General features: G+C 38.4%; 2 protein-coding genes across 11 annotated transcripts in view; one reads left to right on the top strand and one right to left on the bottom strand.

The window, feature by feature from the left end:
- DPY30 (dpy-30 histone methyltransferase complex regulatory subunit) overlaps positions 1-16,934 on the bottom strand; it is a 937,477-nt gene that overhangs the window by 552,457 nt on the left and 368,086 nt on the right. The window lies entirely within an intron of this gene.
- BIRC6 (baculoviral IAP repeat containing 6) overlaps positions 1-16,934 on the top strand; it is a 256,236-nt gene that overhangs the window by 208,567 nt on the left and 30,735 nt on the right. For all 10 annotated transcript variants that reach the window (XR_007718761.1, XM_050754116.1, XM_050754118.1 and 7 more), the window contains one exon: positions 2,731-2,941. Coding sequence is in view for 9 of the 10 variants with exons in the window: in XM_050754116.1 (XP_050610073.1) it covers positions 2,731-2,941 (211 nt within the window). In the remaining variant the exon portion in view is untranslated. The remainder of the gene's footprint in view (positions 1-2,730; positions 2,942-16,934) is intronic.

The raw sequence follows: 16,934 nt of genomic DNA, 5'->3' as shown, positions 1-16,934 counted from the left end.
AACAGTATTGTATTGAACATTTCTTTATAGAGTAGACAGTAACAAGTGCTATTATTGAGTCATAGAATATAGGCCTTTAAAATTTTAATAGATAATGCAAATTGGCTATACCTATTTGCACTTTTACTTGTACATGAGTCTAGCTTTTCCACATCCTCACAAGTACTGGCATTGTGTTTTATGCTTATCAATTAGTAACTTTTGGATTTTCCTGAATAACATACTGTCTTATAATACTATAAAATTATAGTAAGTAGGATGTTGTGACATTGTTCATGGTTTGGAAAATGGGCTTTCATACTCAAGTGTGTGTGGAAACAAGGAAAGAATGTGTGGAAACAAGGAAAGAATGTGTGGAAACAGTCATACTACCCTGTCCTCTGCATCATCACTGGAAGGTGTAAAATGACCTTCTCTTCCATCACTTTGAATGTCACTCCAAATAGCCTCACTGTTATTAAGCTCTGATTGTCTCTATTTTACATCAGTTGTAGAGATCTCTTTCACATCAGTTACCATAGAAAGTACAGGATGCTAGGTGATGCCTCATCCTGTTACAGCTTAATCCCCATATAGCTCTGTGGGCACTGAGGCAATTCCTACCTCTAGTTGGACTCCCACAATTCTCCTCCCCTGTTTTAGTTTTCTATATAGCATTCAGAATACTTACTAGCTCCTGAAAAGAATGTAACTCATATGTCCTTCGCCTAGAACATTAGATACTTGATGGTAGAGATTTTTGTTTTCTTTACTGCTTATTTCAGCCTGTCCAGCAACAGATTTTCATTAAATGTTTTTTGTTTGTTTGAGACTGTCTCGCTCTGTCACCCAGGCTGGAGTGCAGTGGTGCAATCTCAGCTCACTGCAGCCTCCGCCTCTTGAGTTCAAGCGATTCTCCTGCCTCAGTCTCCTGAGTAGCTGGGATGACAGACCTGTACCACCATGCCCAAATTTTCTTATTTAGTAGAGACGGAGTTTCACCATGTTGGCCAGGCTGGTTTTGAACTCCTGACCTCAGGTGATCCATCAGCCTCAGCCTCTCAAAGTGGTGAAATTACAGGTATGAGCCACCACGCCCTGCCAGTAAATGTTTATGGAATGCTGTTAAGTAACTGTCATTGGAAGAGAGATGTTAGATCCTTATCTCACATTATTCACCAAAGTAAATTCCAGTTGGTATACAACACAAAAACCAACAAAACTTATAAAAGCCTTAGAAGCAATGTATGTTATTAGAGTAAGGAATTCACTCTTAGATGCAAGTGATTTTAATACAGAATTAATTTGATTTATAACCAGTAATTTAAAGCTAACATAGGCAACATTTTCTTTTTTACTAAAAAGAAAGTTGATTTATTGAAATAGACTTTGGATAAATTGCAATTCTGTCATTCATTTTTACAAAAGATAAAATAACTTCATCATTTCAATTTAGTTTAAAAAAAAAAAAGTTTCCACCTCATACTGATAAACATATTTCCAGCCATAATATATTATCTGGGGTATTTAATCATTTCTATATGTAATATAACTAGATATTTAGTTACATTTCTTGTTCTCCCCTAAACTTGATACTTTACTTTTTTGTTTTCCAAAAGTGCCTATTATTATAGTTTGTATATTGGTGCTTCATAAATATCTGCTGCATTCTTCCATTTAGCAGCTAACCTATTAAGTTGACCCTTGAATAATGCCAACCCCCCACATATTTGAGAATCCAAGTGTAACTCTTTTTTTTTTTTTTGAGGCAAGGTCTTGCTCTATCACCCAGGCTGGAGTGCAGTGGCATGATCTTGTCCTCCCCAGTCGCAGGGACTACAGGTGTGCGCCACCATGCTTGGCTAATTTTTTGTTATCGTTTTGTAGAGATGGGGGTTTTACCATGTTTCCCAGGCCCGTCTCAAACTCCCAGGCTCAAGTGATCGTCCCACCTCGGCCTCCCAAAGGTCTGGGATTATGGGCGTGAAACACAGTGTCCGGCCCCAAATATAATTCCCGACTCCTCCAGAACTTAGCTCCTAATAGCCTGCTGTTGACTGGAAGCCTTACTGATAACATAAACAATCAGTTAACACATTTTGGATGTTGTATGCATTATATACTGTAAGCTAAGGAAAAGAAAATATTAAGAAAAAAATCATAGAAAATACATTTACTGTTCATTAAATGGAAGTGGATTATCATAAAAGTCTTCATACTCAGAGTCTTCATGTTGAGCAGCCTAATGAGGAAGAAGTGATGGGGTTGGTCTTGCTGTCTCAGGCTGGCAGAAAATCTGTATATAAGTGGACTAGTGCAGTTCAAACCTGTGTTGTTCAAGGGTCAGCTGTAATTTTTTTGAGATGGAGTTTCACTCTTGTGGCCCAGGCTGGAGTGCAGTGGCGTGATCTTGGCTCACTGCAATCTTCGCCTCCCAGGTTCAAGCGATTCTCCTGCCTCAGCCTCTCGAGTAGCTGAGATTACAGGCACGCGCCATCACGCCTGGCTAATTTTTGTATTCTTAGTAGGGACAGGGTTTCTCCATGTTGGTCAGGCTGATCTCAAACTCCTGACCTCAGGTGATCTGCCTGCCTCGGCCTTGCAAGGTACTGAGATTACAGGCATGAGCCACTGTGCCCGACTGGGTCAGCTGTGGACCTAGGTAAGATCTAGGTAAAAGCTACATTGCTGTGGACCTACTTTTATATTGTACATTTTCTCATTTTGTGCATTTTCCTCTTCTCCTTATAGTTTTGGACATGGCAAGACATGTGCCACTTTATCGGGCGCTGTTGGAATTGCTCCGGGCCATTGCTTCTTGTACTGCCATGGTGCCCCTGTTGTTGCCCCTTTCTACAGAGAATGGTGAAGAGGAAGAAGAACAGTCAGAATGTCAAACTTCTGTTGGTACATTATTAGCCAAAATGAAGACCTGTGTTGATACCTATACCAACCGTTTAAGGTACTATATTATGTTTATTTCTCTTGAGTTTGCCTCTAACAATGTTTTTTAAATAACTCCATGTGTGTTTTTGTTTTTCAGTGATATATGCTTTTTAAAAACACATACACCCTTAGCTGGGTGCAGTGGCTCACGCCTGTAATCCCAGCACTTTGGGAGGCCAAGGCGGGTGGATCACGAGGTCAGGAGATAGAGACCATCCTGGCTAACACAGTGAAGCCCTGTCTCTACTAAAAATACAAAAATTTAGCCTGGCATGGTGGCGGGCGCCTGTAGTCCCAGCTGCTCGGGAGGCTGAGGCAGGAGAATGTTGTGAACCCGAGAGGCGGAGCTTGCAGTGAGCTGAGATCGCGCCACTGCACTCCAGCCTGGGCGACAGAGCGAGACTCTGTCTCAAAAAAGAAAATAAAGAGAAAAAAATATATACACCCTCACACACAAGTGGTATATAAACATACAAAGAAAAAGTATCCACCCAAATTCTACACTTAGAAACATTTATTCACAATTGCTTATTCAGTATCTCCCTGTGTGATCTTACAGCTATAGGTGTCAAGTTTTACTTAAATGCTGTCCCATTGTACCTGTTAGACAAATAAATGCTAGTTTCTCACACAATGTTGATGTCAGAGACATCTTTCAGTTTCAGTAAATATATATCACTGACATTGTTCTCAATACTTTGAATTCACTGTTGTATTTAGATGCTATATTTTATTTAACTATTTATTAGTAGATTTTAGGTTATTTTCAGTTCATAATAACCTTATACATACCTCTTTTGGGGCTTGCAGAAGTTTCTGCAGATACAATCTTAGAAGTATAATTGTTAGGTTTATGGATTACTTCTGTTTTATTTTAGAAGTCAAAGGATTCAGTATTTGATGGAATTAAAATAAGTTGTAATGCTTATCTTTATGGAAAATTGAATTGTTATTTTTAGTTTGTTTACACATTAGTAGATTCAGAGGATGAGTTCTGTCAAAAACTCTTTTTTAAATAACCTAGGAAACCTTTTCCTTTCCCTTGGCAAAATCTGTTCAGTGACCTTTTCTTTTCTCATGGCAGAATCTGTTCAGTGATTGTTAGTTTATTCCTCAAAGATGGCCTAATTCTGAATTTTAAAGCATTTATACTGTTAATGGAAGTTTACTCCTTTGTCAATTATCTTTTGAGTCAGTTAATGTTGTTTACCGTGTTTGTGCTGTATTTACTTTGCTTTTTCGCACTTGTTTTTTAAGAACCTATAACTTAAGAAATAGTGTAGGTCAAAAGATCATAGAGAATTGGTCATTGGAAGAATAGTTCTTGTCAGTCTTTGCCTATGAGGGAATAATCACCTTATGAAAGAATCCTGACTTTGTTGGCTTAATGTGTTGTTATTATCACTTTATTTGTTTATTTCAATAGCTTTTGGCATACAAATGGTTTTTGATTACATGGATGAATTATATGGTGGTGATGGCTCATTGCCAGGCAGTGAGAATCATAAATTATGGAAAAGATGAAAAGAAGAGCCAGTTGGTAGAGATAAAAAGCTGTAGAGTCATGCAACTCTGTTACTAGTAATGGAAAATGTAAAGGTATATTTTCTTTGATAGTGTGATGTTTTTTCTGTTATAGAGGAGAGAATAGTGTTGTATTTGGTCCCCTCCTATCTTGTGGCTCCACCCAGAATCTTTCTCACTGGTAACCAAGGAAGCCAGTGTAATAATGTAACAATAGTGTGGTATTATAATTGAACTGAATATCTGAATGTCTCATTGAGCTAATGCCTCCTTGCAAAATGTCTACTAAAATGTCTTACTCCCTTCCCTGGCCATCTGTGTTGCTTATTCTTGTAGAATAAACATAGTTTTCAGTAAATCAATATAATATATACTGAGCTTTGAAACTGCCATCATGTCTTTTGGGGAGAATCTTGCCCTGTATTTCTGTACCTTATATTTCTGTGTTTTGGGATGACTCTGTTAGCTTATAACTAAAAACGAAAATTTATAAAACCTTGAGTGTTTTTTACCCAGGTATATTTTGTCTTTTAGATGAAAAATTATGTAATGATTTGGAATGTTGTTTTAAGTTTAGCCTTGATTAAAAACAGTATCACACATTTATAGTGTTACAAAGTGAAAATTAAACCAGTAAATAATAGTATCCTTCTTTATTTTTTTATTTATTTATTTTTTGAGACGGAGTCTCACTCAGTAGCCCAGGCTGGAGTGCAGTGGTGCGATCTTGGCTCACTGCAAGCTCCCCCTCTGGGTTCACGCCATTCTCCTGCCTCAGCCTCCCAAGTAGCTGGGACTACAGGCGCCCGCCACCACGCCTGGCTAGTTTTTTGCATTTTTAGTAGAGATGGGGTTCCGTGTTAACCAGGATGGTCTCGATCTCCTGACCTTGTGATCCGCCCGCCTCCGCCCCCCAAAGTGCTGGGATTACAGGCGTGAGCCACCGCTCCCGGCCGTATCCTTCTTTAAACTGTGTATTTCCTTATGCTATAATTTCTATTAGATTCTGCAAAAATGGAGTTCTAGAGTATTGAATTCTAAGGTAATTATAGAATATTCTTACTGCAGGAAATTTGGACACCTATAGTGCTGCTTTGGTCTATTTGCTTTTCTTAGCTTAATCTATTTCCTGTTCACATAACACACTGTATAATTTTTTGAGAAAGGGATCTTCTATATAAAAATATACCAGTTAATTCACTATGAAAATTTAATTTCAGATAGAGTATAACTGAGTTTCAATTAACTGGAGCTCTTTATTTCTCTATTTGATTAACTGGATGAAATTATTCCATTTAAATTCTTTTCTTCTTACTTCAGCCAGAGAACATTCTTCAGACTTATAAATTATGTACCAACAAAATATGCATATGAAGATATAATGACTGTCCCTAAAACTCATTTCATTAGATGATTTTGTCTTTACAGTGACCCTGTGCAGTGCATATTTTTAGTGATTATTTTTACTAATAAACATTATTGTATTTTGTATTAAGACTTGAATATACTTTTTAGTTGAAACTCTCATGGTCTCTGCTAATCTATGCAGTCTCTGTTATAAGAAGAAACCAGTAAAGACTAATAATGTTATTATATCTTCCTTTTCAAGGTTTACCATATAGAGAATTCATTTTCAGCTTCACAGAGAGAGTAAAATCTATTCTTTTCCAGTTGTCATGACTTAAGATGTATTTTTTTCTAATAGAATTCACAAAATAATACATTATTCCTTTAGAGTGTATACCCACAGAAAGTGGCCTTAGTTTAATTTTAACACTGACTTAAAGTTCCCCACCCTACCCGTCTGCCTCATTCCTAACTGTATTTCACAAAAACCCTAGAATACTCTGAGAATAGAATCATTCAGGAAAATATGTTCCGTTAATGTATCACTTTCAGGATCTATTTTAGTGTTTTTTGAGGGTTTGGAGCTGTAACTTTAAAAATGCTATGTATCGCGGCTGGGTGTGGTGGCTCACAGCTGTAATCCCAGCACTTTGGTAGGCTGAGGTGGGCTGATCACTTGAGGCCAGGAGTTCTAGGCCAGCCTGGCCAACATGGCGAAACCCATCTCTACTAAGAATACAAAAGTTTAGCTGGATATGGTGGCGCATACCTGTAATCCCAGGAACTCGGGAGGCGGAGGCACGAGAATTGCTTGAGCCTGGGAGGCGGAGGTTGCAGTGAGCTGAGGTCACACCATTACCCTCCAGCCTGGGTGACAGAGGGAAACTGTCTCAAAAAATAAATACATATACACACACACACACACACACACACACACACACACATACATACATACATACATATAATGTATCACACACTCAGAAACATTTTACATTATTTTTGTCTCTATTACTGTGAAATCCAAGGGTTAATAAAGTACATGTATTTGGTATAGTTCTTTTTTTAAGTAAGAGAAATAGTAGTTTACTACTTATTTTTATTTATATACCTAATATATTGCCTTTCTTTTTTCTTATTTCTCTTTTGTCTTTGTTTTTAACAAGCATATACAAGACATGCACATTTCTTTTCTTCAAATAAAATTGTGTTTAACTCTTTTATCATCTTAGATAAAGAAAATAGATTCATTGTGTATTCTGCAGATCTCTAGGTAATGATTGTGGTTGCATATAATGATATTCATTGAAATGATGTGTACGTTGTATTTGTAATATAATTTTAACCTTCCTTTTGGGGATGAGAGACATGAAAGAAAAAGGTCAGGTGTAAAGAAGATGTTTACTATTACTGCCGAGAATATCCTATCTATCTTGAAGTCTAACCTGAGCCTAAACCCAATTAATTTTGATCTGATAATTCAAAGACTGGAGGAGATTCCATAGGTTTCAAGAGGAGATAGAAAGACATCATTAGGAAGCTGGATCCCAGTGCCAGCTCTTTGGGAGGTTTAGGTGGGAGGATCACTTGAGGCGGGGAGTTCAAGACCAGCCTTGACAAGAGAGTTCAAGACCAGCCTAGGGAGACCCTGTCTCTACAAAAAATAAAAATAAATTAGTCAGCATCGTGGGCTACACCTATAGTCCTAGCTGCTCAGGAGGTTGAGGTGGGAGGATCGCTTGAGACTAGGATTTTGAGGTTACAGTGAGCTGTGATTATACCACTGCACTCCATCCTGGGCAACAGAGTGAGACCCAATCCACATGTTTAAAAACAAAAACAAATAAAAGAAAAAAAACAGAAAGCTGGAAAGGTTGATCATTTACCTTAAATTTACCTAATTTGTAACATATTCATGATTATAAGACATTCATGATTAACATTGGTAGGTGAGATCTGGCCTGGTCACAAAATCATTACTGATGCATTCACTTCACAGATTTTTTTTTTTTTTTTTTTTTTTAATGTCCATGGGCACATAACTAGAAAATTGGTCTTCTTTCTAAATGGGGGAAATAATAACCAGGCAGGTTTTTTTTGGTTTTGTTTTGAGATAGAGTCTCACTCTCTCGGCAAGGCTGGAGTGCAGTGGCATGATCTCAGCCCACTGCAACCTCCATCTCCTGGGCTCAAGCAGTTCTCCTGCCTCAGCCTCCCGAGTGGCTGGGATTACAGGTGTGCGTCGCCACACCCAGCTAATTTTTGTATTTTTAGTAAAGATGGGGTTTCGCCATGTTGACCAGGCTAGTCACAAACTTCTAACCTCACGTAATCCACCCGCCTCAGCCTCCCAAAGTGCTGGGATTACAGGCGTGAGCCACTGTGCTGAGCCAGCCTGGCAGTTGTAACAACATAGTATCTGACATATTAGTAATATTAGTAGAAGTCATGACACTACAGGAAAATCAATCCAGATTTGGAGGCCTAAAGGAGATATAGGAATTAACCAAGAATAGAGTACAAATGAAGAGGGGCAAGGGATTGGTGTCCCAAGGGTATGAAAACAATGTTAGCAGTGAAGGAAAGCATCACGTATTCTGGGAACCTTGGAAAGTTTGATGTGTCTGAGTATAGTGTAACTGGAAGGTAGTGGTGAGAGATGAGCCTGGAGAGGAAATCAGGGGCTAGAGGATAAAGAGGAATGTATCACAGAGTTACTTACCTTTAAAAGTGATGTTGAGCCACTGAAAGGTTTTCAGCTGCTCTCATCAGGTTTGCGTTATAGAAAGATGGTCTTCCAGGTGTAGTTGAATGGTTGGAGGGGAAGTTGGAACAAGACCAAGCTACCATGGAAGAGATTTTCATCTCTTTCATCTCAGCAGATAGAGCTGTACATGTCTTCTCCCTGTCCTACTGTTTTGGGGGACTGATCAGCACTCTTGGTACTCGTCAGCACTGTTGCTGTCATATTATGGACTTAATAGATAGATAATTCCTAGGTAGAAATAGTTTCCATGCTCTAGATATTTGTCTTAAAAAGCAATCATGGAACTCAGACTTTAAGTCACTTACTAATTGCATTATTGTATGTGTTCATATTGGCAACTGCAGATTTATCTCTAGGGATCTCCTTCAGTAGAGTACAAGTGCCATAGCATATATGGATCTGGGAACATGGCTTCCTTTGTTCTTATATATGAATCGGATGTCTACAATGCTAGGCAGAAATTTTCCAACACTAATCCTACTACTTGGTTATTTGACTGACTCAGGCAGAAAGCTATGATCCGTCAATTGATAGAAGCTAAGTCATTAAATCAAAAACCATCTTAAATCTTTTGTATTAAGGTCCTGGAATGACAAGGTGAGACTCCATAAATGTTCATGTCTTCCTGTTCCTCTACTGTTTGCTTAAAGCTGTCACCCAGCTAAAGTTGTAGACATGGAACACTTATACAACACTCAGTTTTGTGTCCTGTTGTCTATATTATTTTGGGATATACCCAAATCTAAAAGAGAACTCATATGATAATGAAATTTTATTAATTTTATTAAATAAGTCAGTTTTCATGTTGAAAACTGAAGGAAATTTTCTTGGTGGAAATTCTTTGTTAGACTGCAGAACCTTGGCATTTGTGAGGAAGAACTTTAAAAGATGTTATACCACTTATGCTACTGTTTACTTAAATTTTCCTTTGCCTTTTTTTTTTTTTTTCTATTTAGAATTTTTCTTTAGATCAACTTAAAAAAAACAACAAGTTTTTCTCAGGCTTTTAAAGAGGAAACTTCAAGTTACCTGGATGGACCATTATCATTTGCCATAAATAGGAGATAGTGTAAACATGAGTGAACCATTTACTGTGAATAAAATAGTGTTTATTTATTAATCCTTGAAATATATTAGACCATGTGTGCAAAGTGACACAATCAGGAATAATTCAGATTTTGTTTGTTAAATAAAACACTGGAAAAATAAATGCATGTCTGTCAAAAGGAGGATTGTTTATACCACAGAATATTCATATATGTAAAATTATGCAACAATGGAAAAGAGAAGTGAACTATATTTTATTTTATTTATTTATTTTTGAGACGGAGCCTCACCCTGTCACGCAGGATGGAGAGCAATGGTGATCTTGGCTCACTGCAAGCTCCGCCTCCCGGGTTCAAGCAATTCTCCTGCCTCAGCCTCCCCAGTAGCTGGGATTAGAGGTCCCCACCACACCCGGTTAATTTTTGTATTTTTAGTAGAGAGGGAGTTTCACCATGTTGGCCAAGCTGGTCTTGAACTCCTGACCTCAAGTGATCCACCCACCTCCGCCTCCCAAAGTGTTCGGATTACAGGTGTGAGCCACCGTGCCCGGCCTTATCTGTATTTTAGATGTAAAAACAGCCAGGTCTTGGATGTATCATTGAATTTTGAAAAGGAAGCTGGGCTAGGTATGGTGGCTCATGTGTATAATCCCAGCACTTTGGGAGGCCAAGGTGGGAGGATGATTGCTTGAGCCTAGGAGTTCAAGACCAGCCTGGGCAACATGGTAGGTAAAACCCTGATATATTAGTTGGGTTGCCTTGTACACTGTACTCCTTTTAGGTGGTGTGCTAGGGAGTAGAGTAGATAGAATCAATATTGCAGCCATATCACTGAACTTTCTGTTCATCCAAAGGTTTTGGTAAGAATGACTGCTTAGCCGGGCGCGGTGGCTCACGCCTCTAATCCCAGCACTTTGAGAGGCCGAGGCAGGTGGATCACCTGAGGTCAAGAGTTCAAGACTAGCCTGGTCAACATGGCGAAACCCCTTCTGTGTAAAAATACAAAAAAATTAGCTGGATGTGGTGGCATGCACCTGTAATCCCAGCTACTTGGGGCAGCTGAGGCAGGAGAATTGCTTGAACCCAGGAAGCAGAGGTTGCAGTGAGCCAAGATCCCGCCAGTGCACTCTAGCCTGTGGTATAGAGCAAGACTCTGTCTCAAAAACAAACAAACAAACAAAATACCAGAATGACTGCTTAAAGAAGGAACTCGGGATTAATACCATGGGATTTTCTTTTATGTCCTGTAGTTCTCTTACTATAGAGTTTTCACTATTATATATGGTAATATATCAGGTACATAATTATATATAATATCTCTAATATACATACATACATATATCTGAAAGGTAGCCTCTGAATTTTTATTTTTGAAATAGTAGACTTTAAGCCATATTTTAAATTGTCCTCAATTACACCTTAATACTAAGTGATTAATCTCTTATAGTTTGGTGTGTGATAATTACAGTACTCTGATGGGATTGATAGTGTAAACTAGTGCACTGCTCAAGGAATGAGTGTACTTTTAGTTAATTTCATCTTTTCTGATTTACTTGTTACAGTAACCTATTGACACTGTAAGGTGGCAGCTGGGGGTATTTCATTGTGATTTAGTCTGTGTTTTAAAAGTTGACAATTCCTTAGGCAGTTGTTGGGTATTCACTCTACAGATTGTTTTAAGAGCTTCATAAAGACGATGTTTTAATATTTTTTGGTTCAGGGTTTTGTGTTTCTGTAATTTACTGTCTTTCCTAATACCCCCTTTCAAGATTCGCGATTTGTAATAACTGCGTGGTGTTAAGTGTAAAAGTTAACATAGATAAACTGATGAATATTGATGCTGGCTGGTTTACTAATCACCAGAATTTGAACTAAGGCAATTTCTGAGATAACATTCCTTCTGGAGGAACAGAAGATTAGGCCAGTATGTTATGCCAAAATAGAGAATTTTACATTCAACATTTTGCATTTTTTGAACTAAAAGACAAGGTTAGAGTTAAGTATTCTCAGGATTTTCTTCAGAAATTAAAGTTTTTTTTGTTTGTTTGCTTTTTTGTTTTTTTTTTTAAGGAATATATGTGACACTTCGTACATCAGTTTAATAGCATTTTGAATGTGTACCTTACCTGTACCTATAATGCTAAAATGTAATTTTTTCTCCCCCCAGAGACAGGGTTTCATTCTGTCGCCCACGCTGGAGTGCAGTGGCCCGATCTCGGCTCACTACAGCCTCCACCTCCCTGGTTCAAGCGATTCTTCTGCCTCAGCCTCCCAAGTAACTGGGACTGCAGGTGCCTGCCACCACACCTGGCTAATTTTTTTGTATTGTTTGTAGAGACGGGGATTCGCCATGTTGGCCAGGCTGTTCATGAACTCCTGACCTCAGGCAATCTGCCCACCTCAGCCTCCCAAAGTGCTGGCATTACAGGCACAAGCCACTGTGCCTGGCCTGTAAATTTCACTTAGACCATTCTTCTAATATCATCTATCATTTAAAACCTAAAGAATAGGCTGGGTGCAGTGGCTTACGCCTGTAATTCCAGCACATTGGGAGGTTGAGGTGAGAGGATTACTTGAGCCCAGGAGTTCAAGACAAGCCTGGGTAATACAGCGAGACCCCATCTCTATTCTTTAAAATAATATTTAAATTAAAAACAAATTTTTGACTGGGTGCAGTGGCTCTCACCTTTAATCCCAGCCCTTTGGGAGACTGAGGCAGACAAATTAACTGAGGACATTAGTTCAAGACCAGCCTGGCCGACATGGTGAAACCCCGTCTCTACTAAAAATACAAAAATTAGCTGCATGTGGTGGTACACAGTGGGTGTAATCCCAGCTACTTGGGAGGCTGAGGCAGGAGAATCACTTCAACCTGGGAGGCGGAGGTTGTAGTGAGCTGAGATAGTGCCATTGCACTCCAGCCTGGGCTACAGAATGAGACTCTGTCTCAAAAAAAAAAAAAAAAAGTTTTTAAAAACCTAAACAATAAAAAGTGGAGCATATCAGGATGCTGGCATTGTATGTTTTTCTTGTTCAATTAGAATTATTTTTAATAATAGTTTGAATGAAAATGGTTGATTAAACCCTAAATGTTGGTTCTATTTAATTTTTTTGCCCGGATAACGTTAAGTAGTTCTTTATTTTATTTCAGAGGAATTGTTTAAGAACTTTATTTCCTCTACTTGCCTACTGTCATATTAGGCAGAAGAAAAAAACTTAGTAGTCACCCATCAAGGACTTGCACTCTAGGTGAGATCCATTCCCTGGGCTAGTGTTTGAAAATTCCTATTACCATAAACGTTTTATTTTTTTTAATGCCTGTAGGCTGGCAATATTCAATCGCTTTGTGATTGAAACCCTTTTATTTCTGGCAGAGAAAAAAATGTACCAGATTATCATTAATTCTATCCCCAAAGCCTTAGATTCTGGCTTACTTCTTTAGCTTTATAATTTAGTCATTTTTGTATGTAATATTTTTTAGGTTTAGGCCTATAAAGAGTGGAAGGAAATAGTTTCCTAAGGACCAAGACAGAAAAAGAGACTTGAAAAGTAACAAAGGATACATATCAGGTGCAAGCAATGTTGCACATGGGCCAAAGACAACCTGTGAAAAGATGTTTATTGATGCATATGCTCCAAGCCTCATTGCATACCAATTGTGAGGGCTCAAAATTTGGTGAAAATCAATTTTAGAAATGTTCTGATTGATGACTTAGGCAGATACAAAACAAAATTATTTCATGCATTCCTTTTGTTTTATCAATTAAATTTTGATTAGTACAGTATTTGTTTTTGTTTTGTTTCGAGACAAAGTCTCACTCTGTCACCCAGTCTAGATTGCAGTGGCGTGATCTTGGTGCACTGCAGCCTTCACCTCCCAGGTTCAAGCGATTCTTCTGCCTCAACCTCCTGAGTAGCTGGGACTATAGCCGCCTGCCACCACACTCGGCTAATTTTTGTATATTTAGTAGAGATGGGATTTTGCCTTGTTGGCCAGGCTGATCTCGAACTCCTGACCTCAGGTGATCCACCCACCTCGGCCTCCCAAAGTGCTGGGATTACAGGCGTGAGCCACTGTGCCTGGCCAATTAGTACAGTATTTCTTTTCTAGTCTCTGTGCTTTCATTTTTTTCTCTTCTTATTTCTTGAAAATAAGCCAATTTGCCCTAAATGGAGCATATGTTGTAATAAATACATAGTTGTATATAGTTATATAAAAATATGAGGAGTTAATAATACAGCCCTAACTTTTATGTAGGATTTATAGTTTCTGAATTGCTTAGGTGTATATTGATTTTTCTGCTCTATATAGTAGGCAAGAAAGTATGTACTATTCTTATTTGACAGAAAATGAATCTGTTACTTAGAATGTTACATTACAAACTTAGTAATAGGTAATAAAGCTGAGATTTAGCTTCTAAGCCTCCTGATACTGTTGATGTTCATCATGGAAAAGAGTATTGATGAAGAAAGATAAGTTGATTGACCCATAGTCTAGCTACGTCTATTTTTATGTACCACTACTACCCACTACCCAAATAGTTCATTGATTATTAGGATTCACACTTGTTTAATGGCTAAACTTAAGCCTTAATTGGTTGTTGGAAAACACTGATTAAATGCCAGAATACAACTTACTCTGTTACTTAAGTGATTAAAAAAAATTTTTTTTTAATTATAAATTGACTCAGTGTTTCTACCTCAGAAGCATCACATATTAGTATAAAATGATCACTTTATTCTGTATCAAATTGCATCATATGAGCTTTATGTTTCACGACAGTTTTCACTGTATTATCTCAGACAAAATCTCAAGCAGTCTTTTTTTTTTTTTTTTTTTTTTTTTTTTGAGACAGGGTTAAACTCTGTCACCCAGGCTGCATGGCGCTATGTCAGCACACTGCAACCTCCACCTCCCAGGCCCAAGCGATCCTCCCACCTTGACCCAAATAGCTGGGATTACAGGCATGCGCCACCACTCCCGGCACATTTTTGTGTTTATAGTAGAGATGGGGTTTCCCCTTGCTGCCCAGGCTGGTCTCGAACTCCTAAGCTCAAGCAATCCACCTGCCTCAGCCTCCTGAAGTCCTGGGATTATAAGTGTGAGCCACTACACCCAGCCAAAATCTCAGCCAGTCTTAATTACTGAATTTGAAGTCTGTTGCTAAGTAAAATTTACTTCATATCAAGTCTTTCTGGGCACATTACAATAGTAACTTGTTCATATTATCTATGGATTTTAGAGTTTGGGTAGTTCAAATTCCACCTTTTTATAAATGAGCAAAACGAAGTTCATACAGACTTATTTGTTCTCAGTTATCTCATGGTTAGTGACATAGCTATGATAAGAACTCATAGATCTTAATGTCTCAATCAAATACATTTATCTGCTAAATTAAACTTAACTCCCAAATAATAATTAGGTTTATGCATAAATGATTAATTAAATATCAGAACGTGGAGCTTCTGGGTTGGTTCTAATATTTGCGATATTTTAAAATTATTTTTAAGGGGCCGGGCATTGCGGCTGACGCCTGTAATCCCAGCACTTTGGGAGGCCATGGCTCACAGATCATGAGGTCAAGAGATCAAGACCATCCTAGCCAACACGGTGAAACCCTGTCTTTACTAAAAATACAGAAATTAGCTGGGAATGATGGCGCGCACCTGTCGTCCCAGCTACTCGGGAGGCTGAGGCAGGAGAATCGTTTGAACCTGGGAGGTGGAGGTTAAAGTGAGCCGAGATTGCACCACTGCACTCCAGCCTGGGGGACAGAGTGACACTCTGTCTCAAAAGAAAAAAAAAAAATTTTTAAATGATGGCAATGGAGTAAAATATTTTGAGTTGAAAAAAATCTGCTTTTGGGCTAGACATGGTGGTTCATGCTTGTAATCCCAGTGCTTTGGCAGGCCAAGGCAGGTGGATCACTTGAGACCAGCCTGGGCAACAAGGCAAAACCCTGTCTCTACTAATAATACAAAAATTAGCCAGGCGTGGTGGTGTGCACCTGTAATCCCAGCTACTCGGGAGGCTGAGGCATGAGAATCACTTGAACCTGGGAGGTGAACGTTGCAGTGAGCTGAGATGGTGCCACTGCACTCCATCCTGGGCGACAGAGTGAGACTCTATCTCAGAAAAATAAAAAGAGAAGAAAATAGTGTTTTTGATATTTTAAAAACTACATAGAATAATATGGATTTTACAGAATTTTCCTACTGTTTTCCTTTTACTCATGTGTTTTCACTCTCCTGAATAATTTGTAATATCCTATGATAGCATATTAAAAGACAGCATATTTCACTAAGTATCCATAGTATTCTAGTTGTACCTAATTACTATATTACCAAAGTAAACTGAGTCTCATTGTGTTTGGTTGTCTCTCTAGTATAAGCAACTTTATAATCACTTATATGAAGAGTAGGTCAGCTTTATCCATGTCTGATGTTTTTCTTGCTGTACTAATTGAAGAATTAATAAGGCTGGGTGTGGTGGCTCACGCCTGTAATCCCAGCACTTTGGGAGGCCGAGGCAGGTGGATCACATGAGGTCAGGAATTCAAGACCAGCCTGGCCAACATGGTGAAACCCCGTCTCTACTAAAAATACAAAAATCTAGCTAGGCATGATGGTAGGTGCCTGTAATCCCAGCTACTCGGGAGGCTGAGGCGGGAGAATTGCTGGAACCTGGGAGGCAGAGGTTGCAGTGAGCTGAGATCCGCCATTGCACTCCAGTCTGGACAATAAGAGTGAAACTCCGTCCCAGTAAATAAATAAATAAGATTTTTCTGAAATTTTCTTAATTATTGATGGATGTACTTTTCTACTGTCTTTTCAAGAGTTTTGGTATCCACTTTCATAGAATAGAGGAATGTGTTGGTGATAAAATGGCATTGCCATTAGAAGCCCCCTGCTCCCACACACGAACACAGTATTATTTTTCATTTCCTGCATTTTATTGTGGTTTAATGTACCCAATATTTCTAATATCTTTAGCTCCTTTGTCAAGAAGAGATGATTAAAGGGTTTATGCAGCAATATTTAATATTTAAAGAGTAAGCAAAAACACTCCCCGTTTATGAGTATTGTTCAACATTTTATTTTAGACTGTTAAAAAAGAATTTGGAAGTAACTCTCAGTTACCTCCACTAGTAAAGGGATTTCTGGCATGGATAACATAATACCTTTAATCTGTATATACATGTTGTTTTTACTTAAATTTAAATATTATTTTCTATTGTGAAAATTCTGTTACCCACAAAATAGTCACTTTGAAGATGGGACCCTTTAGCTTTTACATGTTAGTTCTGGTGAAATTCATCTCCTGCTGG

This window comes from Macaca thibetana, chromosome 13 (assembly GCF_024542745.1).
Source record: "Macaca thibetana thibetana isolate TM-01 chromosome 13, ASM2454274v1, whole genome shotgun sequence".
Classification (NCBI taxonomy): domain Eukaryota; kingdom Metazoa; phylum Chordata; class Mammalia; order Primates; family Cercopithecidae; genus Macaca; species Macaca thibetana.
Note: the sequence above shows the minus strand (reverse complement) of the source record. Positions and strands in the feature narration are given on the sequence as shown.